The sequence below is a fragment of the Acanthochromis polyacanthus genome, chromosome 18 (genome assembly GCF_021347895.1).
Source record: "Acanthochromis polyacanthus isolate Apoly-LR-REF ecotype Palm Island chromosome 18, KAUST_Apoly_ChrSc, whole genome shotgun sequence".
Classification (NCBI taxonomy): domain Eukaryota; kingdom Metazoa; phylum Chordata; class Actinopteri; family Pomacentridae; genus Acanthochromis; species Acanthochromis polyacanthus.
Window position 1 is genome coordinate 16,876,199 of NC_067130.1, and position 26,034 is coordinate 16,902,232.

The 26,034-nt window shown below is 40.6% G+C and overlaps 1 protein-coding gene across 2 annotated transcripts in view; it reads left to right on the forward strand.

The window, feature by feature from the left end:
• LOC110949472 (netrin receptor UNC5D) overlaps positions 1-26,034 on the forward strand; it is a 211,636-nt gene that overhangs the window by 178,542 nt on the left and 7,060 nt on the right. For both annotated transcript variants that reach the window (XM_022191566.2, XM_051938483.1), the window contains 5 exons: positions 732-950; positions 3,838-3,922; positions 10,272-10,443; positions 14,917-15,147; positions 24,628-24,777. In XM_022191566.2, coding sequence (XP_022047258.2) covers positions 732-950; positions 3,838-3,922; positions 10,272-10,443; positions 14,917-15,147; positions 24,628-24,777 — 857 coding nt within the window. The remainder of the gene's footprint in view (positions 1-731; positions 951-3,837; positions 3,923-10,271; positions 10,444-14,916; positions 15,148-24,627; positions 24,778-26,034) is intronic.

Genomic DNA, 26,034 nt, shown 5'->3' on the forward strand with positions numbered 1-26,034 from the left:
AAGTCGATGACTTTTCATCACATTCCTCTTGTTTGTTTGATACTTGTGCCTTCTCAGTTGTGTTGAGGAGTGCAGGATTTTGAGCTTTTTACACAATATGGTTGCTGCAAATGGTTTCGGGGCAATTTTTGAATTATACATACAAGTCATATTTATGAAATATCATGATTTTAAGTTTAGATTCAGTCAAATTTCCAAACAACCCCTGATATGTTCAATTAAAGTCACAAAATTTGACATCAGAAGAGAAAAGACTTGAATGAAGGCATCCAATACACAGAACATAACACTAGCTGGCATTTATTGGAGTAGTCTGTAAGCCAGCAGACATGGCATTGGCAGTGACAGTTTGCATTGTAGCATATAGACACACACAATAGACAGTTAAACTATTCCTCACAGCTGCTCTTGTGTGTATGGGACTGGACAGTCGAAGTAAAAAAAAAAACACCATCCAAACTCTTTAAAGGCAGAGTGTCGCTCTTACTGCGGCCCCGGGTACGTTGCTTGTCAGTGGCAGACTTGCTGAGCCTCGTTTCAGCTCTTTGCTACGCTCTGATTGGACAGTGACTGTCTGGAGTTGGGCAGTCACCATATTGTGTAGTTTTGCAGTAAGCTATAAAAGAGCTGCTCTCCTGCTGTCACTGCAACTGTATGAAAATGATGCTTATGTTGATGATGTGAGTGTGTGTGGCTCCCACCGAGTCATGGTGCTTTCGCTGTATCCTCAGGGGCAACAGAAAGGGCAGAGTACCACGTCATGTCCCACCCCCAGACATTTCCAAGGGGCCTGGCTCCAGACTACAGAGGGGTTGCAGTGGGGACAACACTAGGAAGAAGAGGCAAAAACCTTTTTGCTCCACAAGTCTCTCTGACTCCCAGCTGGCCTCTGCACAAAGCAACTGCAGTGTTTGGCCATGCTGGAGGCAGACTGATGGTACCCAACACAGGTGAGGCCATTTGATTGAATAGGTTCCTGCTGCACACCAACCAGCCATGACATTAAAACCACATAATATTGTGCAGCTCCCCCTCATGCCACCAAAACAGCTTTGATCTATTTGGCCGTAGACTCAGGACCTCAGCGGGTGTCCTCTGGTGTCAGCCAGCAACAAATTCTTTAGGTCCTGTGGGTTTGGTAGGTGGGGTCTCTGTGTTTTAGTGCATCCTTTGGCCAAGGCCTTGAACTCTTAGTCGTGTTCCTTGAGTTGTCCTGGGTAATTTTTCCAGTGTAGAAGGGTGTATTGTCGTGCTGAGGGAAGCTGCTGGTATTTTGGAGTGCTGTTACCCTTGCGAGGTGTGCAGTTTTTTGAGTGGTACAAGTAACATCCACATGAATGGTGGAACCCAAGGTTTCCCAGAAATACACACGTGGACAAAATTGTTGGTACCCCTCAGTTAAAGAAGGAAAAACCCACAATTCTCACTGAAATCACTTGAAACTCACAAAAGTAACAATAAATAAAAATTTATTGAAAATTAAATAATCAAAATCAGCCATCACTTTTGAATTGTTGATTAACATAATTATTTAAAAAAACAAACTAATGAAATAGGGCTGGACAAAAATGATGGTACCCATAACTTAATATTTTGTTGCACAACCTTTTGAGGCAATCACTGCAATTAAACCATTTCTGTATTTGTCAATGAGCGTTCTGCAGCTGTCAACAGGTATTTTGGCCCACTCCTCATGAGCAAACAGCTCCAGTTGTCTCAGGTTTGATGGGTGTCTTCTCCAAATGGCACGTTTCAGCTCCTTCCACATATGTTCAATGGGATTCAGATCTGGGCTCATAGAAGGCCACTTTAGAATAGTCCAACGCTTTTCTCTCAGCCATTCTTGGGTGTTTTTGGCTGCGTGTTTTGGATCGTTGTCCTGTTGGAAGACCCATGACCTGCGACTGAGACCAAGCTTTCTGACACTAGGCAGCACATTTCTCTCCAGAATGCCTTGATAGTCTTCAGATTTCATCGTACCTTGCACACTTTCAAGACACCCTGTGCCAGATGCAGCAAAGCAGCCCCAAAACATTACTGAGCCTCCTCCATGTTTCACCGTAGGGACAGTGTTCTTTTCTTCGTATGCTTGGTTTTTGAGTCTATGAACATAGAGTTGATGTGCCTTACCAAAAAGCTCCAGTTTGGTCTCATCTGTCCAAAGGACATTCTCCCAGAAGCTTTGTGGCTTGTCAACATGCATTTTTGCAAATTCCAGTCTGGCTTTTTTATGAGTTTTTTTCAGCAGTGGTGTCCTCCTTGGTCGTCTCCCATGAAGTCCACTTTGGCTCAAACAACAACGAATGGTGCAATCTGACACTGATGTACCTTGGCCTTGGAGTTCACCTTTAATTTCTTTGGAGGTTGCTCTGGGCTCTTTGGATACAATTCCAACGATCCGTCTCTTCAATTTGTCATCACTTTCCTCTTGCGGCCACGTCCAGGGAGGTTGGCTACTGTCCCGTGGGTCTTGAACTTCTGAATAATATGAGCCACTGTTGTCACAGGAACTTCAAGCTGTTTAGAGATGGTCTTATAGCCTTTACCTTTAAGATGTTTGTCTATAATTTTTTTTCGGATGTCCTGGGACAATTCTCTCCTTCGCTTTCTGTTGTCCATGTTCAGTGTGGTACACACCTTTTCACCAAACAGCAGGGTGACTACTTGTCTCCCTTTAAATAGGCAGACTGACTGATTATGAGTTTGGAAACACCTGTGATGTCAATTAAATGACACACCTGAGTTAATCATGTCACTCTGGTCAAATAGTTTTCAATCTTTTATAGAGGTACCATCATTTTTGTCCAGGCCTGTTTCATTAGTTTGTTTTTTTAAATAATTATGTTAATCAACAATTCAAAAGTAATGGCTGTTTTTGATTATTTAATTTTCAATAAATTTTTATTTATTGTTACTTTTGTGAGTTTCAAGTGATTTCAGTGAGAATTGTGGGTTTTTCCTTCTTTAACTGAGGGGTACCAACAATTTTGTCCACGTGTGTATATTGCATTGTCACAGGATAATCATTGTTTTACACGTCATTTGTCATCTGTTTTAATGTTCTGGCTCTTTGTTGTATGTGTAAACTTCTATTCCTTCCACAAAGAGGCTGAAATCTGTAACTTGCCAGACTTTGAAACAGCAGCAAACTGATACAGAGCATCTCATATAGCATTTTGGAGTTGTTTGACCTTGTCAGAGTCGATCTGCCGCAAAAATGTGAAAATGTCATCAATCGAACAGGTAACATGATCTCGAATATATTATTTCCTGAAGTGATGAAGTAAGACAGCATTGGCATTCTTAACTGGCTGGTGCTTCCCGACAAACTAAACCAAGTATGGGAAGAAGCCTGCGCGAACGCTTCATTCGATGAATTAATTTTAAAAAGTGCTTCAACATTTTAAAACACATATTGTGCACTATGAAGATTAGTAAACAAGTATTTGTAGTGTAAACCTGTGCTGCTCAGTCTGCTACATTATTCAGGCAGCTATTTCTCTTGGCCTACATTCATCATCCTGTCCCTTGAGGGGCTTTATCTACCGCTACATTGGCAGTAATTGTTTATGATACAGTAGAACGTTGTGTAAGTTTGTGTGTGTCTGTGCTGCGGAAGGAGACAGCTTGTGCTAGTGTATGCTTGTGAGAAACAGACTGCTGGCGGCATTGATTCAGAAGACCCTTGGAGACTTGCTTCCGTCACCTTTTTCCGGGGCCGTCACCTCGCTGGCTGTCACCTCCAGTAAAGAAACCCGACAGCCGAGCAGGTGTGTGTCATGTGTGTGCATGTCTGGCTGTGTGTTGATCAGTTTTTGCATGCCTCCTTCTCTGCAGGTATCAGTCTGCTGGTGCCTCATGGGGGGATTGCAGAAGACACTACCTGGGAAATGTACATGAGCATCAACCAGGAGGACAGCAGGTGAGCGACTCTCGCTGAGGTAGTCTGCGTCATAGGATGCTCTCTTTTAATCTTTCAACACGTCACACTGCATTTCTCATCCCTCTCCCAACCACGTCATCGTCGTCTCTTCTCTCTGCCGAACAAACATGCAAAGATAAACACAGACCCTCTCTTCTGGAGACTGTGCAGCAGCATGTACTGTTCACGTACACGCATACTGATGCACATATTCCCACCCAGCATGCAGTCTTTGCTCATCTTGCAGACACTACAGGGGAGGACATGATGTGTCACAAATACATTGGCAGCTGTAGACAGATTGCATTGCCGCCTTAAGCAACTGTCTCTGCAGAAGAGGATACACTCCACGACTCTAGTAGCCTGTTTTGTGTTTGTAGACATAACTGTGACAATATCCTCCTTCCATCGTGACTGGTTAGAGTGGTGCAATATTTGTAATGTCATAATGATGGGTGGTACGGATTTGGTTTCCTTAGATGAATAGAGTTCAGGCTCGATATGCTTCAGAACTTTAAACAGGAGCCTATTTTTGCAACTTTGTCGTTGACATTTTCACCAAGCTATTACTCAAGGAGTAAAAGGCATTATAGATAAGAACTGTTGAGTTACCTTCGACTCCTTCGCAGCACAGCCTCAAAAGCTATCTAACAACCAGGAGTCACTTTTTGAGCATGTTCTTGATTTACAGCAGACGGTATCAACATGTCAGTATGACTGTGTGAAACTGCTAGCGAGATATCACACTAACAACACGGCTAACCGCTGAGCTTCGCAGCGAAATTTGATTTCCACTTCCAAGGGAGAATCAAAAGTGACATTTAGTGTCCTCTGCAATTCCACTCACCTCACTTCTGCCCACCCATTAAGAGCCTGGGGTCATGTGGGAAAGAAAGCATAGCAAAGGTCACATATAGGTTGTGGCTCAGAACACTCTTAGTGGGCTGGTTGCACACTCCCCTGCCTTAAGTCTCCCCAATTCAGCCGAGCAGTTGCCCTCCAAGCTCCTGCTTTGCTCTGATAAGCCTGATGCTGTTTACTTCTCTGGCGGTCGTTTAAGAAGCTGCAGGAGCTGCGCACCACTGAGCTGTCAGTCAAAGCCTATCTTCTGACAGCCGCAGAGTCCAGGGGAGAAATTGGATCCTTTCTTCCCATTCAGACCTCGACCATCTACATAAAACGATGCCTTCCTTTGCAAAGAATAGGAATCGATCAGCTCTGGCTCAGTTTCAGGTGTTCACAAGAGCTCTCCTCTGGGCTTCACGGAGTTGTTTTGTGTGTGATCTTCTTCAGCTTGGCAGGAGGAAGTGGGTTGTCCAAGGACAAAATCATGGTGTGTGACAAAATACACCAAATATGATGTGACTCACAAAAGTTTTGGGGGGATGAGTTGAGCAGTGACGTTCTTATTTTTGGAGCGTACTTTTGGAGGGAGGTACCTGCTGCTCTGCACCTGCCACAGCTGGAGCCTCATTTTAAAAATTTAATTGGTGGTTATTTTCAGTGGGAAATGGCCACCTTTATTTTGTAGTAACACTTTCTTAAAAAACTTGATCCTGAAAATTCCTCGTAATTTTAGGTGTCCCTTAATTTTGACCACTAGAGTTAAGAAAACGATTAAAAACCAGTGTTACCTTATTGTCATCTTTGTAAAAATGTTGATATGCTAGCAAGGACTTAGCTGAGTGTTTTTGGTCACGTAATGAATATATTCAGCCACACTGTGAGTTTTATACCACTAACTACTTCGGAAACCTCTCAGGAAAGGTCTCATGAGTTGCTGAACATTCCAAGTTGTTCACCAGTTAACTGCTAATTTTGTCTCTCTGATCTTTTAAACCTTGTCACTGAAAACGTTTACCTGCAGTTTCTAATATAACACAGCTATGATAAAAATAATGCACCAAAACAGGAACAGTTGATAAAAAGACACTAAAATGCTCATCAGAGCTGAGGGTAGCTGTATAGTCAGGCGATAAATTGGGCTGCACAATTAATCAATTTCAACTTGAAATCTCAATTTGAAACACAAAAATGACAGAATTGCAAAGGATACATTTCAGAATATAAATGTTGACTAATGTAATTATTTTTCTATTATTATTATTTCAAGCAGATTGTACTATCAGGGGTTCAGGCATGCACACTGTGTGTGGTTCAGCTGACACAAAGTTTAATTAATTTTCCATTATTTTTATATAATTACCACATCTGAAGCATTTTACAAGACTTCTAAATTGTTGTCAGTGCTTTTACAGATTCATACATCCTCCTCGCGCACCGGTAATGCTTTTGATCTCATGTGGTAGCGCTTCATCACATGGTTCACAAATTCTATTATATTTTCCACAAATCGCTGAGCCCTACAGATAAATCTCTGTGGGTACACCACTACAGCAAACATGTTTTACATCACATGTCGCCATCAGGCCCATTATTCATGTATAAACACTGACTTCAGCTTTAACCCTGTCCACCCTGGAGGTCCCTACGCCGGGAACTGGTCATATCTGTTACAAAAATGCAACCAGCCCTATTTTTCAAAAGGTTGCTATACGCAATGCATTAACCAAAGAGGCCATCTGATACTGTGGTGACTAAAATGGATGTAGCATTTGTTGTGGATTTTTTTCTGTTGCATTAAATTTAATAGAGTCGCAGTGAAGTATCTTTGGAGCAAACTCAACAGCATCAGTGTCATCAAGCCATTGTTTTGACACAGTTATTTACTCTGTCATTTACAGCTTAGTTTTCAGTTTTTATATCTCACTCAGACCTGGAAATAAGGACAATAACAGCCATTGTATTTCTAAATTCTCCTAAGTGTCTCTTATTCATGCAGCCCAAGGTTGTTCATTTGATCCTCACAGTTGTGTAGCTGTTACTGACTGAATTTGTGGATGTTTTTTCAGTTGTACATTTCAACAAAAAAAAAATACCCGAGACCTTGAGAGTTCGAATAGGTCAAGATGAAATGCATATTTTTAAATCGTATTAGGTACACTTCCACTCTACTGAAGCAAATGCATTAAAGTGTGTTTACAGGTGTCACAGTGGGGAGTACTACTGCATATATGAAACAACTGTAGAAAGAGGGAGATGCTCAAAATCTGTTGCATTTTTGCTGACTGCTTGCCTTGCATAGCTTGCTGCATAGCAATACATTTCAAAGCTATACACTGCATGATAGGTGTTGAGTATTAGCATTTGACAAGTTGAGAATAAAGCAATGGACTGTCAACAGTTTCAACAGGACTATTTCTTTTATAGAAAATGTCTTAACCACAGCTGTTTACCTAATGCTCTGTGGATTATATAACAGAGACAGGAAAGACATTGTCTTCTGCATAGTTCTTCTTCTGCATAGTTACTTGTTTGTAATTTAGATGAAGTGTCCCCTTTCACTAATATTTCCACTTATCAGTTCCATTTCAAACCAGAAATTCTGTCAAACTCCAAACCTTTGTTCGAGCTTGAAAAGAAACCCTATCAAACATTAACAATTCTCGAAATATGTCTATTTAAATAATTGCAGTCTGAGTAAAGTAAAATTTTAAAAAGTTAAGATATGGGATATGGTTTAGTAAAAATAGTGAAAGAGGCACAATATGCTTAGTGCACATATGGGCCAAGGCTTTACTAATAACTGCAATCTATCTACAGTTGAGTGATATTTCTTTGTTCTCATAAACACAATCAGAGTTGCTAAATAACCATGTTTAATCTTTGCTCACAGGCAATCTGGCTAATTATCATAGTCTCAGCAGCAGGTAACCTTGGTTTCCTCTGAGCCTGGGGCTGATTAGCACAAAAGTGCAGCTGCAGGGCCAAGGTGCTGCATGGATGTGTGATTTTATTTTTAGACAGTGGATCGTAACCTCTTTTAATTTTTTAGTGTTGATTGGTAACAGCATCATGAAAAATAAAGTTTCACACAGCACTCTGCACCAGAAGCTGTTAAGATAAGGAGCTGAACTACCTCAACCACATATCGTGCCGCATGGGAGGACTGTCCTCTCAGCATGCAGACACACACAAGCTCTCACATCACTCCACACCTTCCCGCCTCTGCCTTATTCATAAAACAATCGTCATGCATCTTACAGGTAACTGCTGCAGGGCTGGAAAAGCACTAAAACAGATTATGTTCCAGTAGAGATGCGGCTTCTGTCCTTAAATCTTTAAATGATAAGCTTGCTTCTTGTTGATAAAGAAAAGTAGGCACTTTTCAGTGGTATTGGATGGGCTTTAGATTTACACGATCTTAGCGCTTTAATTGGAAAAATAGTTAACTGCAGCCCCTATAGTATATTGTTATAGCAGTTTGTTTAACCCTCTGAACCACAAGCAGTTTCTGGGTGTTTCGTTGTTCCTGTCACATCTTCAGTCATTGTGAACAAATTTTTCACTGCAATATAACATCCTGCGCAACTAGAAAAACAGTACATTCAAGGCTGGTGTTGGAGAGAATTTTAAAAAAATGAAAAAAATAGTCTTTCTATAACAAAATCATGATGCCATAAATAATCATAAAAAAATAGTTTTTTGTTTGCTTTATTTAGTTTACAAAAAAATGCCCAAAAATGTTACCAGAACTCAAAAAGAAAATGGTGGTTCAACATATCAAAGATATTTTACAGCTCAGTTTTTTGATTTGTTTCTGTACTTGTCTCAGCTGTGCTCTGTAAAAACACTGCCTGCAGTTCAGCTGAATAGTCCCAGAATCTTTGTCATAGAACTGTTGATCACAACAGAGGCATTTTACGGCTGATCAGTTGCACAAAATTTGATGTTTCTTACAGAATCTGTATATTACAGACATTTATTTATTTTTTGGTGAATTTTTAAATTAGACATGTAGAATAAAATTATTTTTATTTTAAGCTTAGATTTGGTTGGGTTTTTCAATGGAGTGGCATGTTGCAGATATCTAATTAAAGTACTGTTGGTTCTTTTTGTTTTTGCAGCTTCTAGCTTTGTTAAATGATGTGATTTTGACAAATTTTTAAAGATGGAACGCTTATGTAACCCACTAGTGGGTTTAAGGGTTAAGACAATTGAGAAATTAATGTGTTTTCACATTTTATAAGGAATAATGCAGTACAGATGTTGATTTGAGGTCAGTCGGCTGCTATTTTTGAGTGCTGCTGCATTCCAGGTAATTTTCTTACCAAGGTCCTTACCAAAGTCTTTGGACTTTTTAATGAAGATTTAATAAACATTTTGTTTTCTTTCTGACCTAATCTTGGACTTCATTACCGACATCTTTGTGGAACTACAGTGTCAGTCAACGGCACACTCGAATATTAAATGTGTTTTGTGCTTGAAAATCTGATGACTGGAGAATCAAGGCTGCCAACATGATGTCTGATCAGTTCTGACCTGGTCATGATAAGACTTATTCATGTATGCTGTTGTTTTGATTGCTTTTTCTTTGTCTTATTTCCTTTTTAAAATAATCAGCCTATCCAGAGGCTGTAGATGATTCACAAATAAATGAATAAAAATATATAAATCACTCAAACCTCATCCCTCAAAAAAAAAACTGCTCAGATTTAGTGTGCAGTTGGGATTTGGGAGACGGGTATTGATTTAGTTATGTATGCATCAGGTGGTCCAGTTTGTCTGTGTCAACATGAGGAATATAACCTATAAAAATTATACTTTCAGCACCTAACTCGTGCTCACTCTGTTCCTCTATTCGTGCTTAAGTGTAGGTCCATGCACACTTTACACATTTGCGATGCACCTGTTCCTGCGTGTCAGCCTCTGTCCCCGCTGCAGTTGTATTAATGATGCTGAGAAATATCCATGCTACTCCAGTGACAACAGCACCAATATCGTGTCCTGTGTATGTGAGGTGTCCAGCCAGGCCTGCTGCATGACTGATGGTGGTCCCATCGATTGCTCGCAGTCTTCAGGGCTTCCAGCCAAGATTGGGCCCCTGGCCAAGAGCAGCTTGGCCCGGCTAATCTGTCACCAGACTGGCCGGAGCAGGCTTCATAAGCTCCATCGACCCACAAAGCTTACACGCTCTGTGCTAAAGCCTGTCCTCCCCAGCCTCACTGTCCATTAGTCTTGGTGCTTTAATCTTCCTCTATCTGTGTGTCTGTGTGTCAGCTAGTCAGGGATTGATTCCTTATGAGTGTCCGAGGATTTGAGTTTACTTTGTTCATAGGCAAGGGTCACACCCTAAATGCTTGCTTAAGCAGTGATTCATTAGTAGTGAGATTCTTGTCATTTTCTTATAAACCGGAGCCATTAAAAATTTATATATAGAACTAAAAATTGATCCAATTGTGTGATGCATGTTGATTAATGGCGTGTCCCATTACTGGTGTGTGCGCAGTGCTGTGTCCGAGGATGGGCCAGAGATCTTTTTGAGCGCCGCAGTCATGTACGGCCCGCCTGGCCTCGACCTGTCCTGTCCCATCGCCATGACCATTGCGCATTGTGCGGAAGTTGCTGCTGATAATTGGACCATCCGGCTAAAGAGACACATTCAAGACAACAAGTGGGAGGTGAGTAATTTAGTATTCCACTTCACCTGCGGTTAACAGGTTCAGACATTCTGTTGTAGCATCAGTGCAGAGTGGTAACAAGTACAAACACACAACTCTCACCAGTGACCAGAATATCAATACAATCTGATAAACTGCTTCGACCTACTTTGATGAAAATTTTCATCCTGCAGTGTAGTCATGCAAGCACGGAGCCGATTTCAGGGTTGCCAGCTCAGATTTGTCATTCTGCATAAAATCTAGCCTTTCAAGCTCTACCTCATGCTGACTTACATCCAGAGAAATGTCAGACCAAATGCAAATGACGGCTTTTAGCATTCATTGACAACATGTTTTTTTTCCAGTTTAATGATGGTATTTTTAAAGCGTTACTCTTTCACAAATCTGTCTGCATGGTCTACATTGAGAGTCGTTATGAAATTAGAAAACAAGAAGCGCATTTACAATACAGGGACAAAGACACAAACATGTCTTTATGTCTTTTTCATTTTTTGTATATCTGAAAAACAGTACAATGTGTCATTTCAATTTTTCTTCTGTGACCACAGAAAATATCTCCAAGATTAAAATGTAACAGTTCTTCATTTGAATATATGTAGCTCACAGAATATTCTAGCCACTGAATAGATTCAGCTGCTTTACCATTATTTTCATCTTCTAGTAAACTGTAAAAAATAATCACAATTTCCTTAAAACAGTGTGTGATCTCAACTAAATGACTAACAAGTTTATAACTGAGGTAGGTCATATATAGTGCAACAAGTTATAAAAACAGAAAAAGTTTTCCTTTAGTTTTTAAATGTAAAACACTGCTACAAGGTTAAAGTATCCACTCTAGTCTAGTAGTCTCACTCTGAGGTCAAAAAGAGATAAAAACTGGTCTGCTTTTTAAAAGATTCAAGACTTCACTGCTCTAAATGCATTATGGTGCTATTTCTGTGATTGCGGCTGTGAAATTTTTTTCTCACATCTACTGCTCCCCATAAAATAACACCTCTGAAAAGTCCTTCAACTCTGCCCCGTAGAGCTACTTCACAGCCTCACCGAGGAACACTCAGACATCTGCCTTCAATCCAAACACCCTCGATTCATTTTCTCGTGCTTTCTCGGCAGAGTAGACATCCAAGATGCTCTTTTAATGTTTAACTAACCTCATCAAAAAGCTTTGGGGACCTCATCGAGGCAGAGCAACCCCGGAGCCACCGAGTTTGCCTGACCTTGGGGGTCTGTGACTCGCCACCAGTCTGGTCCTTTCACTCCGTGTGACATTTACACAGATGTAATTTGCCAGCAGACGTGTTGCACAAAAGGGAGCTATCAAAAGAGCCATCAGTGATGGCCGCTATATGTCAACGGAGAGGAGGGAATAGCAGAGAGAGACCGACAGAAAGACGTAGGCAAGTTGGGGGGGGAAAAAGAAGAGATATTTTCCAAATGCAACGCTGTGACCTGTCTCTGTCACTGAGAAATAATGAGCCCTTTATCTCAGGAAGGATACTTACTCAAAACCTAATCTCTAGAATTAGTGATATAATGGGAGATGGAGGTCTCTCTCTCAGTCTGTCTTCTTCTCTTTCCTTCTCCCTCCCCTCCTCTCTTTCGGCCTGTCTGCCTCTCAGTGCATTTCCCATTAGAGCCTCCACTTTTGTACACTGGAGTTTGACTCTATCATTTCTCCCCGACTGCCTGTCGGGGATGGGCTATGTCATGGAGATCCTTCATGTCTGCTGCAGTGCTAATGGGGCAGGTTTAGGAAGCTGTGGGCCACTAAATTACCCTGCATTGCTTTATATGCCTCATCCAGGCCATATGCAGAGGGGACCTGTGGGTCACAGTTATGTTTCAAAGGTGATTTAGGGAGAATTGAGCACGAGATGAAGAGCAATTGGCCATCGGACACAACTGCACCCCGCTAATCCGTTTTGTCAGTGTTACTGAATCCCCATCTGTTTAGTGAGATGTGTCATTATTCATTTGGCCCTCATTCAGCTTTGCCCAGCTCCTCATCCTATCTGAGTCTGTGCATGAAGGAAACTTTGTAGGTTGCTGTCTGTGAAGTGCCTTAATAATACCCCTAACAACAGTACCAACTTTAAATTGCTGTATCCACGACTCTAATGATTTCTTGGTTAACTGCGTGGCCATTTGTATTCTTCCATTTGACTATTTGTCTACAGAAAATAATAGTACAATAGATCTTGCCCAAACAGTCAATTTGCAAAGAGTTGCCTTACTCAGGTCATTACAGGCTGAATGGTGTTCTTACAGCTTTTAGTTTGATCATTAAGTTAAAGCTGCTTTCTCTCTCTGCAAACAGATTCTTGGCGGTAGCTGTAATGTTGGGAATCATGAAGCCATAATAATAATCATAAAAATTCTCAGCAAGACAGCATCCTAATAACAAAATGTTCTCATGATTAACTTGCAGACTCTAGAATTCTGTTATCTCAGAATATGTGATCACCGCACTAGAACTGTACAGAACAACATTATTAAAGCAGCATGTGATGTTTTATTAAACTCTACTCTTTCATGTCTGTTGGTCCAACACGCAATAGATGTCATAAAATGACCAAATACACACTGGGTTGAAAATAGACAGAGTGAGTGGAGTAACAGACCAAAAATCACAACTCATTAACAAGGTACATGTCCTGAAGGGCTCATCAAACATTGTGGACATTTTGGGCAACATCATCACCTTATCATCCAAAACATCGTTTGTCACATTATCTGTTGTACCATGCAGTCAGAAACCATTTCATAGAGGACGAATAGTGGAGATCCAGTAAACATACGATCGACTAAGAAACATGGTCTCTCGTGTTTCATCATAGATCATGATTACTTGTGTTTTAGCCTCTTTACTTTGGCTCCCGCTATGTTTAAGGATGGATTGTAAGGTTTTGCTGATGACTTTTAAGGCCCTTGTGGCCTCTCTCCCAGCTCTATTTCTGACCTTCTAGTAGCCAATGCACTAGTGCACACTTTGAGATCCTCGGGCAGAAGTCTTTTTTCAGAAAAGTAAAGGGGACAGAGCATTTTTAGTCGAGGCCCTGAGGCTCTGGACTAATCTGCCCGAGGAAATCAGGTTGACTGCATCAGTGACCTCTTTTAAGTCTCTTCTTAGCGCATAATTTTATTGCAGAGCCTTTTATGATAGAATTAGAGTTTTAATCTCCTTTGAAATGCCTGTCATTGTGTTGATTATTACATAACATGTTGTGTTTGGAGACTGGCAAGCACTTTGTACCTTGAATTTTGAAAAGTGCTCAATAAACAAAGATGATTGTTATTACTCCACCAAGGAACGGCAGAGTTATGTGACGATTGGCGTATGTTTGTCTGTTTTTCTGTCAGTTAGCAACGTTACTCAAAAACAGACTCATTTGGATGAAATTTTCAGCGAAGGTTGGAAATGGCGCAAGGACCCACTGATTGGGTTTTGGCAGTGATGCATTTTACAGTCTGGATCCACGGATTTGTTAAAGATTTCTGTATCATTGTGACATAGCGGGCTTCACTGTAACTATGACAAGTGAACACGCCTACTGGCGATCACAGGATTGCGATCCTACTACAGTTTGACCACTGCAGACTTATCCGTTGAAAATCATACAAGGAACAATTGATTAAATTTTGGTGAGGGGGAGTTTCCGAGTCCCATCAATTCACACCGCCCGCTACATATTTAGGTCACATGATTCAGTATCCATACATAACGTACATGCATAACACACGCCTGTGCTTAGCGCAAGGTTATTTTGTTTGTGGGTACATCTACATTAAATGGCCATGTTCTTTAGTGCTATAATTTCTGCCACAATTTTTTTTTCAGGATTTCAGCCGTCGGAAATGATTCGACTGAGCAGCCGTGGTGGAGTACTGCGCTCTCTGAGTGCTTGTCTTGTTGTTGTTGTTGTTATTATTATTATTATTATTATGAATGTCCTGAGTCTAATTCTAAGATCAGGATCAGGGCCGAACACGCAAAATATTTACTGGTTGGTACTGGCAGAAATCTATGCATAGAAACATGAAAAGTTAATAAAGCCGCAAATGAATATCAGATGTTCTACTGTGAAACAGGATCACTGTCTTATTTCCTGACTACACCCCTACATGACATGCCAGCAGCCTGTTCTCGTCTTTCTGAGGCATTGAATTATTTGAATAAAGCTGCATTTAAAGGTGGCCTTTTGTGGTCACTGCTCCGAACTGGTCATATTATCTGGTTTTGTTCTTAAAGCCACAATCCAGACGAAGGTGTGGATTAGCTCAGTGCCATCAGCTGAACACCTCAAATCCTTTTTGTGCACAGTTAGCTAAATTTAACCATTTTCTAACCTTTGCAATAGAAATGAGGTTTAGAACTTTTTCTCTGCATCAGAATAAAAAGATCATTACCACGCTGCATTTATGTTTTTGTTCGGTATAAATCCAGTCTTTCCTGATGTGTCTCTGCCTTTAAAGGAAGTGATGTCTGTGGACGAGGAGAGCACATCGAGCTACTGTCTGCTGGAGGCTCAGAGGTGTCACGTGCTGTTGGAGCATCCAGGCCGCTACGCCCTGGTGGGGGAGCCGCTGAACCAGGAGGCGGCCAAGCGGCTGAGGCTGGCTGTGTTTGGCAGTCCGGATACCAGCAACTCTCTGGGCTTCACCCTCAGGGTTTACTGTGTGGACGACACGCCCCATGCATTTCAGGTAGGAGGGAAGAGGGACGATACGGAGAACAATGATTTCCAAGATGATTCATTCATCCGATGAGAAAATTTCTTAAGTTAACTTTGAAAAATATTTCAAAATTATTGTTTGTCTCTGTATATTTTATGGTTGAGGTGTTTTAGACATGAGTTAATCCCTATCAACATATTCTTCTGAATCACCATAGTCACTGACCTGATCAGTAGCTTTTTGCGATGGAGCGTTTTTATCAGCTCAGCCATGACACACGGTATGTTAATTCCTTGTTAAAGACCTATTTAAAGCTAGAATCAATCCTAACCAGATAACTCAGACATAAAAAATAGGCTGCTTGAATTATCAACCTGATGTGCAGGTAGAGGCTGTGTTTTTTTTTTTTTAACTGAACTCAGTGTGACAGCTTAAACTAGCAGACTGAGAGTGGTGCTTAACAAGCAGTCTAAACCAGATGAACGAATGAACAGTGATGCATTCACTTAATGCCGCACCCACTGAAGTGCTTTTGAACTGTGATTCATTCGCCTACTGTTGTATAAACTGAAGTGCTTTTGAACAGTGACGTGCTCTCTTACTGACGTACTTAGTGAAGTGCATTTGAACAGCGATGAGCCCGCTTAGCTGTGGAGAAATAAAACTACATTTTCAGTGACAAAGAATCGTAGATCTGAGCTGAACAAAGCAATTTGAATCAGTAAAATGACTCATGATTTCCACCTCTATATAATGTCACAAATGTAGTCTTGTACACAACAGGGGAAAAGCAGGAAAAACTGTTCTCTGCAAAAGATTCAGAAAAACAAATCCTACTTTTCTTGCCCTCGCCAAAAAGCCACATTCCCCCCACTGTTTCACATGAAGTAAAATAATCAACTCTGTCGCTCCATGATGTGAGTCACACAAGCGTAAATGGTTTACGGCACGAAAGGTCTGCCATCTGTACTGGATTATATAAAAGCAAGGACCACCTTCTCACAGTCTGGGGACAAACACTGCAAGTGTACCAGGTTCACTGCTGATCTCAGCACAGGAGAGCTGGAAGGCGCGGAATGACCCAAAAATAATAACCTCGGTCTTTGTTCATAATCTATAGTTGGCAATTGAAATTTGCAGCAACATTTCTCATAATTCTCACATATTTTACTAAAGCACACAATGAGCTAGATAGAAATAATTTATATATTAACTAGTCTGCAACGTCAGCAGCCTCAGTTCAGTCTGTTGTTGAGCTGTAGCCTTTGTTACAAGTCAGTGTTCTGTTTGAGGCACGCACAAGCGACTTGGTTTTCCTTCTCGCCTTTGAAAAATAGAAAATAAAATGTTTAACTAATGTATGAACTGTGGCACTCAGCAATACGAAGGTGTACTTATTCCACACCAGAGGGTGGATTCGTAAAATGCTCTCGCTCTCTCAGTAATAAAGTGTACTACTGTCATTACTGAAACAAACAGCCTCTGTCTCCGTCCTCTCCACGCCTCTGTCATGTTGAAAAATGCACAGCCACAGCTATTTTCCATCTGTTTACTTATTCTCATTATTCATGTTCTCACTAATAGGAAAAATGACAAATAAAAGCTAAATCAAGAGCTTTATGAAGGCATGTGACAGGAAAAAGTGAAAAGAGTGAGCTCCTAGAAAAACTATCGAATAGTTCATGCACATTTTTATACTTGGAAAAGGATCTATGGGCAGTACAGGCCGGTAAAAACAGCAGTTGCATCTAAAGGCCTCTGTCTGATTTTAACAATCGAAGTTTACAGCCTGCTACTCTGTACGACATGAATCTAATAATCTTTGGGCACAACGTGAAGTTTGCTGTGTGCAGACTGCTAGATGAAAACGCAGCTAAATCGCAGCCTTTGGTGTACTTGAGTCGACTTGAATGCGTGCACCATCCACCCATGAAAAATAAACAACCGAAGCACAAATGGGATCTCTACAATCACAGGAAAACTAGTGAAACATGAATGGAATTTCTTTTTTTATTTAATAACATAAACTAAGTGCTATGGCCTCTATTTAAAGCAGTGTTTGTGTGTGTTTGCTAGCCGCTAATATTAGGTTTTTAACCTGGGAGCTGCAATTCCACCGCTATATCCTTCCGTGCTTCATCCGTTTTTGTCTGGTTGTGGTACGAGCTGGAGGACACGCCAAAAAGGTTTCTTTTGCTGCATCCATGGACTGTATATAAAGTGGATGTAGCATCTGGCTCTGAAATTGAAGCCCACCCGGAAGTGTCAAAAACTTACAATATCACGCCGTCCGCTAGGGTTGGCTCCAAAAAGCTTTTGCTCCATAGACCCCAATTCATCACCGGAAAAAATAAAATTTGATAGACTGATTTTCTACAGCTCAGGATTTTTTTTCCCCGTTAGTTTCATGGTCAAAATGAGAGATCAGGTGGCCAATCTTAAAATAAAACAATACTGAATTTTAAATAAAGTTGGCGGAGCCAGGGGGCGTGGCTATACTTGATTGACAGTCCCATAGACTGGTCCTGCCCCTAGTTGCTCTCTGGTCCAGCCTTTTTGATGACGCTTTTTACGTCACTGGCTCCAAAAAATCCAAAATGGTGACCAGGAAGTAGAAAAATCCGGGCTTCATTTTCTCGGCGTTGAAACCAACGGGTGACGTCACGGTTAGTTCACGCCTGGATCTCTATGAGGCTGTCTTCTTTGTATAAAGCCCACGTACTTGTTTTGATGCGTTTTGTCATTATTACTGCAAATCATCTGTCTGGGTTTTGCACCAGTGTCGCGCTGATCAATACGTCATTTCATACTGCATTTCTATTGTTTAGTTAGTTGTCATAGGTCGCAGCAGCAGTCACAATGTGAGATGATCACCCCGAATTTCTGACGCTGTCAGAACTTTTATCCCAGCTTATCTTTGGTCACAAGACCACGACAACGGCCGTCCTTGAACCTGTCTCACTGTACGACGCAGGACCACCGATTTAGAGCCACGACCAAAGATCTCGATTCTCTCACGATTGTTATCTTTCATCTGGGATGGCCCAAAATCACACAGTGTGTAGGGGTCTTAAAACATTTAAATGAAATTGTCAAACCATTATCTCCTAGGCCTGTGATGAAGGCATCCGATTACAAGTGATGTCTACAGTTCCAAGTACAGTAATGACTTTTGGTGCCAATTAATCGTCAAAGCATTTACCTCATATCCACAAATATCAACTTTATGATGTTTCTTGATAAAAGTCCAGGGATCATGAAAGTCAGCCTGACAGAAACATAATGTTGAGACCACAGTGGGCCACGACTGCCATCCATACAACCGCCACCCAGAATAGAAACATTATTATTCCCAAAAAATGTCTGACATGTCATACAACAAAACTGGATGGTATCACATTTAAATTGCACATTTTAAACAGTGTGGCTGGTGGTTTTGCCTGGAAGAACTGCTTTCTGAGTTTTTGTGCATCACTGAAGATCTGCCTGTTCAGTAACATTGCCACTGGGAGATGCTTGATGACTAGCAGACAAAGAGGGACTTTTAATTACAAAGACAACAGATGCTCCAAGGTTGCTTCTCTGCCCTTTCTTTGCGTAATTTAATTTGCTCTCTGTTAATTAAATGTGTTTCAGCATTGCATTCCATGTGACAAGTGTTTGAACACATTAAAATGAGGCACAGTCTTAGATGGAGCACCAGTTCATCGCTGTGCTCCAGATTGGTGCTTTATGGAAAGTTTCCTCATCTTCTTGCGGAGTGGGCACACTCAAAAACAAACTTCTTCTTCTTTGAAGGTTCTGCTGCCAAAGAACAAATTTTTCTCAAGTAACTTGTTTCCTATCTTAATTAAACACAAACACATTCAAATGCACACACACAGCGTTTCTGAGGTACTGCTGATATCCATTTCTTTTCTCCACTAGTCCTGCTTTACTTTTGGCTTCATTTGAAAGCTCGAATTTCATGTGAACAAAGAGAACTTAGATGTAGGTGCCAATAACCAACTCACTCAACCTCTGCACCAGTCAGATACGGTATTTTGTTCATTTGTCTGCCAGTTGTTGATTTTTTATTTGTGCTTCATATGACAAATATTTCCTCTGTGAGCTTGAAGCAGGAATCGATCAGGGTGAAGTCAACCTGCGTGCCTTGCATTGTCCTACTTTCCTCAACTTTCTTTCAAATTAAAGATACATAAAATGTTCAATAAACAAACTTGCAAGTACAGCGCATACCAGCACAGGCACGAATTCAGTGTCCTCCAAATGTTAAGAGTTACGCAAAACATTGTTTCTTGGTAATGTTTGCTCCTATTACATTTTTTCTCACTCTGAGCTGATTTTTCACAATAATTTGAAGTCATGTGGAAACGGCACAACCAGAGAAAGTGCCCACAGTGTAGAAAAAATGATGACCCCTACATATTACAATTTGACATTTGGTGGGGATAAAATTGTTTCTAGCCAATCCAAATGATTAAATGGTTTTAAATTATTAACCACTGAAATTGGAAAAAATAGCAAAACTTTCAAACATGGGTGATACTAGGCCCCAGAGACTTCCTGTAAGTGTTTACATATTCATTTAATCTTATTTCTTCCATAAAATAAAGTCTCTGGTTGACAGTTCACCAACTTTTGAGGCCTCTGCAGCAGTAGAATTTGATGTGTGGCAAGTATGACAAGTCAGGGTTCCACTTTTTTCCAGAACTGAGGAAATTTTGTCAGTGACCTCACCAAATTTCAACGCTCTGGGAGTTATGTTTCTGCAGATAGTGAATCCTTAAAATGGCTTCCCGGGTAAGGTGTTCGTTGAGGGTGAAAATGCAAACACGTCCCAGCCCAAAAACACAAACACAGCCCAAATATCGTATGATTTAATTTTTTATCCCAAGCAACAACAACAACAAAAAAAAAACAATGCAACAGCATATTAATTAAATTCCCTCTGAATGGACGCAAACTGACCTTTATATTTCCTTTTATATTTTTAATGTATTTCCCAACTGTACATGTCTCCTCCCTGTGCTGTGTATACACAGATCAACCTCAGTTCAGTTTACCCAAAAAGTCCCTGAATTTTTGTCACGTGTCTGTTGGTCACACATATTTCAGTCATGTCTTTGCAGATGCATTGAGGAAGCAGACTTTTTAGTTTTTGGCAGAATCTGGTGAACCCAACAATTTCTTTTTGACAATTTTTCAAATCAGGCATTTAGAATAAAGTGCTTTTTAAGGGGAAAAAACATTTTTGGCGTTCATTTAGTTATAATTTGAGACAGAACTGTTCATCAGATATGATTAGAAAGACTGTTGGAAATTTGAAACTCTCAGGATCTTTTCAGCGTTTCTCATTTCTGGCTCTGATAAATGTATGAACATGCCTTTCAAGCCCGCCAGTGGTTTTGGGGTTCAGAGGATTAAGAATTTGAATATGAGACAAACACAACAATGGGGGGAAAATGGAGGCTTGTGTTTATATCTTCTTTAGGGTTGTTTGTTTTTATGCACATTTTGTAATTTTAGGTAAAGAGCCATTTTCGTCCCTGTTTCTCAGATGTGCAAAAATTGGTAAATGACTGACAGGTGTTACTCACTGCCCAGGTGTTTCCTTTTGCATAGTTGTTCACACATAAAAGGGAGGCGGGTGTCGAGCCTGCATTTCAGTCTGTCTTTTGAGATTCCATTTGAAGCCGGGAGGCTTACACTGACGTGAACACCAGAGAACGATGACAGAAAACCAGCTCATCTGTAAAAAGAGAAAACAAAATAAAAATCCTGGAGAACCATTCCTGTGATACGTCAAGTGTGGAAAGTTCTTAAGAAAAATGAAACCACCGGTGGACTTCAAAATAAACGCAGGACAGGTTGCTCACAGAAACAGAAAAAAAGAAACTGCAGCTGATGACAGAAAAATCTGTAGAGCTGTGAAGAACAGCCCCAACACAACAGACACTGACATCAGCACCAGTCTAGAGGGTGCAGATATGAAAGTGTCACAATCCACAGTTTGTAGAGGGCTTTAAAAGCAGCGTTATAGAGGCTATACTGCACGATGGACATAGAATATGGCGAAAATATAAAGACAAGCCACGGAGATTCAGACCAAAAACAACCCTTACCAAAGTGATGGAAAGACCAAAGTGTGAAGAAAGACATAAGATAATCCCCCTCATCAGTGAAACATGGAGGAGGACGTGCATTGCAGATATTCATAATTCAATTCTCCCTAGTCAAAAGGACACTACAGATAATGTCCGTCTTCTGAGGACAAATGATGTCGCTTTTACTATAACTATATATGGAATGTCTTATTACAGATATGTTCAGTTCATCTGCAGATATCCACAATTCACACTGTGGATGTCTGCAGCTAATTTATGAGAGGCATTAATTCCACTTTCAAATCTCCACCATTTAATCCTGATTAGTCATAATTCTTGTTCAAAATATTGTTAATTCCTCTCAATTCAAGATGTTCACATTATCCCCTTCAGATATTTAAAATTTACTTTGAAGCGGTCAATATTATTTTTTAGATTTTAAACTGGAATTCTGCCAATTATAAATGCAGTTGCAGACATCTTGACTAAGAGTGTTGACTCGGTGAAAATACTGATCTATAATGATGTCAGAAGGTATGGCAAGAAGAAAGCAGAGGTGGCTTGCTTTTCAAATTTACTACGGCACTGCAGTAACAACCGTATATGACAGCTGGTTTTACTGCCATGTCAGAGCAGCCTTCTATTTTATTCAGCTGCACGTCTCCAATGAACACAGCTCTTGTTCTCTACAAACTCCTTGCTGATAGGCTCTTCCTTTTGTTCCAGCATTTACTACTGATCTTATCCACCAGCCCAACCACCACTGCTAGCATTGTCCATATGTTTTGCTGGACTAGTATCTAACAGGAACCCTCAAATGAGCAGCATAACAATTCCGTCATGATGTCATTTGAAATATCTGTAATTATTGTTTTAACTGGTCCAAATAGATCTACAGACATCTCTTAAGTATTGTTTTACCTTCTAACATTAAAGCTATCTGAAATAGAGCTTATGACTAGTTACAGTGTAACTTCGAATACTCATGATGGCGATATCTGGAATACTTTAAGATATGCAGATATAAACATAAAATGCCACTTGTACCATGACAAATGCAAACAGTGAAAATCTCCTTTAGACACCATGTAAGTCATGTCAATCTAATACCACCTTTAAGCGGGAATGAGCGTGTGATTGCTTGTAGATTCATCCATCCTCAAATTCTTCTGCGAGTCTAGTAGTAAGTTTGCTACAGCAACTAAGTGTGCTGAATTGTATAGCGTAGTTGTGCACGCCCTTTAGCAGCTTTGAACCGATTCAGACCGGTATAAAGACAGTATTTTGTCCCATTGTTATAACGGTAAAAGCTTGGGGAAACCGGTCGTCCGAACCAACTGAGGGTTCGTCAGCTGGTTCTTCAGTATGAGTCTGGTAGCTGCCAGGATGCTGGTTGCGGAGGAGTGCGTAATGTTAATGGTCGCACAAGTAGCTAGCCCTTTCGCACCTAGTCCTTTAGCAGCTAACCTGTCTGACTTAACATCAGCAAAACACTCCCGTGATAAGCCAATGAAGTTTTACACTTAAGCGCAAGGACTATAACTAGCATTAGACTCCACTATCCTGTGTTTCGAAATGTTAGACATAAATTTATTTCTTCAGAACCAATACAGCCACTTACCTTATTTTATCGTTCCTCTGCTTCCCGTATGTTCCGTGGCTCACTGCCCCTCTTCCACATGACGCCGTATTGCCGCCAGACCTGATCACGACTTTGCTAACAAACAGTAGTCATCCGCCGTTTCTCTCTTCATTGTTCTCAATCTGCCCAGCTTGCATATCTCTTCTTCTGTTAGTCATCTGCAACTAGGTGAAGCGCCTGCTCAAGTTTTAAAAATATTATATCATAGTTATTAGTCCCTTATCACATCAAGACAAAATTTTAACAAGCACTATTTTTGCGGTGAATTAATATTGCCGTCACACCACGATCATGGTGAGTTTGGAGATCTGGTTAACACTGAAAACTCCTACTGTTAAGTTATGTTGACCTATTGAAATTTCCATGTCACTGAACTCAATTAAAACCTTGAGTTGGCGTACCAGTAACTCATTAGATTAAGTTGAAATTACATAACTCATTATGTTAATTAGAAGTAAATGATAGAAAGAAGGTTTGATAATTTATTGAGCTTAACACTTTTTACAGTGTAACCTGAATTCCAGATGGTTTTACTATTAAACGTTGAAACAGTTTTCCGTATGGACATTTATGGCTGCCTCTGGAACAGTCCAACTCATCTTTACAGATGACATAGATGATGGCAGCTGCAGGATGAAGTCCTGTGAGGACGGACAAATTTTGTTTGTCTGGTTATGTGTAAAGCATTTCCACAAGTCTCATTGGCTTAGCCTTTTTCCTGCAACAAGACAATGACCCCAAAACACTCCCTGTGAAAAGCAAACCTTTTATCAGTGACAACTTAGACCGGCCAAGTCGGTCACCACATTTAAACCCTGTTGAGCATTTTAGCTGCTGAAAAGGAGATTGAAGACAGAGAGCCCCGTAACAAACATCAGCTGAAGGCAGTTGCTTTGAAGGCCCGAAAAACATTTCCAAAGAAGATACTAAACTTTTACTTCTGTCAGTGGATCATATTGATGCTGTCATCTCCTCAAAGGGCTGTGTGTTCCAGACTTTATCACTTCGATTTTCCTTCATACTCATCTATCAGCTTTAACATCTGAAAAAAATGGGGACTACACAATTTCACTATACTTACTTTTATAGTGTAGGACACAGTATATAATGAGTGTTGTCTATATCATTGTGAGATTTTGTCTATATTTTGTGAGTGCATTGTGGATGTTTAGGACCCGATCACTGTGGCTGTAGTTTGAAAACCTAAAAGTGGCTGCCGTGTTTCACCAAACGTGCCAGAAGAATCAAGGCTTTCACGGTGCACAAGCAGAGCACATGTGACCTAAAGCCCAAGAAAAACAATCACTGAAAGCTTTTTGTGATCACTTTTTTCTGTGTTTTGTCTCTTTTTGACATTGCATCTGCAGATTGTTTTGTCCGAGAGATTATCGTCAAAAATAAAAATGTGTATTAAGGAAAATGATTATGGAGCTGAAAGCATTTGGCGTTTAATTTAATTAATCAACAAACTGTTTCAGATGTTTTCAGTTTCTTTGATTCTTTCCTTATTAATTTGACTATTCATCCTAACAAATCCGTTTTAATGAGTCCGATTTGTCTTTGACGATACACATTTATTCTCAACTTGTGAATTATCAATCAACTGAAACATTTTGTTCCACATGAAAAACTGCATGCTCTGCTTGAATCCTTTCTTGATACACTGAGTCTGTCAACCATATAAAATATCGACCTTTTCTGTGTGCTTTTCTAACCCTTGCCCCACCTCCGGAAAACACAACCCACTCCTTTCCTTATCAGGAGGTGGCAGTGGGCGAGCGCAGCAGGGGCGGACGGCTGCTGGAGGAGCCTAAAATTATGCTGTTTCGGGGGAACACTTTCAGCCTCCAGGTGTCCATCCAGGACGTCCCACAGTTACTCTGGAGCATCAAGCCTTTCACCACCTGCCAGGTAGGTGGTTTCTGTGAGTTTCTGTCATTGCGCGTGAAGGAATTTAACGCAGCAAGTGTGTTTACTGTATGTGCATCTCGATTTAAATCGAGCCCCACTCTGTCACAGTCATGGACCTGGAAGGAAGCTGTGCGCCTTCATCTTCTCAGCTTCCCTCACTCCTCCATTAGCCCATCTGCTTTTTTTCCCTTTAACTTGGTCACATCAAAGTCAAAGGACAGCAGCAAGGGCACAGCAGGAGATCACTAAGACTAGCTATCTCACCCACACACACACACCCTTAGAAAATTAATTATGACTGCCAGGCAGGCATACACACACACATATCATAGTTATCTTCCTAGGGGTCTACATGCTGCATGTTCTGCTCTACCCTGTGATGTGTATCCCACCAGTGACATCCTATTAGTGGAATTAGCCCGCCATAATGCCTCCAGAATACCAACAAGGATTTCTTGGAGAGGAAAGAAACCCTATGTGAGAATCCTACAGGGAGCATGACTGTAGGCTTTCATTCAGACGCTACTCTCACCTAAAGGAGGCTTTCATAAGTAGCTGTACTCCTGTCTGATGGATCTGAAGAGAGGATGATTCATCTGTAAAACAGAGTGTTTGACCTGTTCTCACTGCACTGCTGTCTGGGTCACACAGTAGTTAGTAATGGAAGTTGAAGGAGGCCTTTTAAATTGCATTTGCTCCAAGATGCTGTTACTTTTGGTTTTTCACAGAAAACATTCGTGGGAAATGTTGTGCAAAGTGGTTAAATTGAGGCATCTCTGCCCTAATTCCATAATCACATTACAGTTCCTGATCTAACACAGTGGTATTTATAAGCTTCATAGAAGGAGTATTATAAATGGAAAATGAAAGATAACAAGGAAACAAACTGGTAAATATGACCATCATATATACTGAATTTAACCTCCTGAAATCTAAGCAGTTTCTGGCATTTTTCTGCTCCTGTCACATTTTTATTTACTGTAAAACTCATTTTTGGCTGCAATATAAAATCTTGCGCTTCTATGGAGACAGCCATGGCTAGAGTTAGAGAGAACACAAATATGTTTTCTGTGCCCACATGTGTTAACAGTACTGGGAAAAAAAACTGTAAGTCTGCATGCTATAGATATTTTACTACTTACTTTTTACATTTTTTTTTTACGTATTTGTCTCCTACTGGCTCTCTGTAAACAATTAGCTATGAAATGTTAAAATAACTTGCTATGTGGGCATTCATGGACCTTGTATAACAGTCCC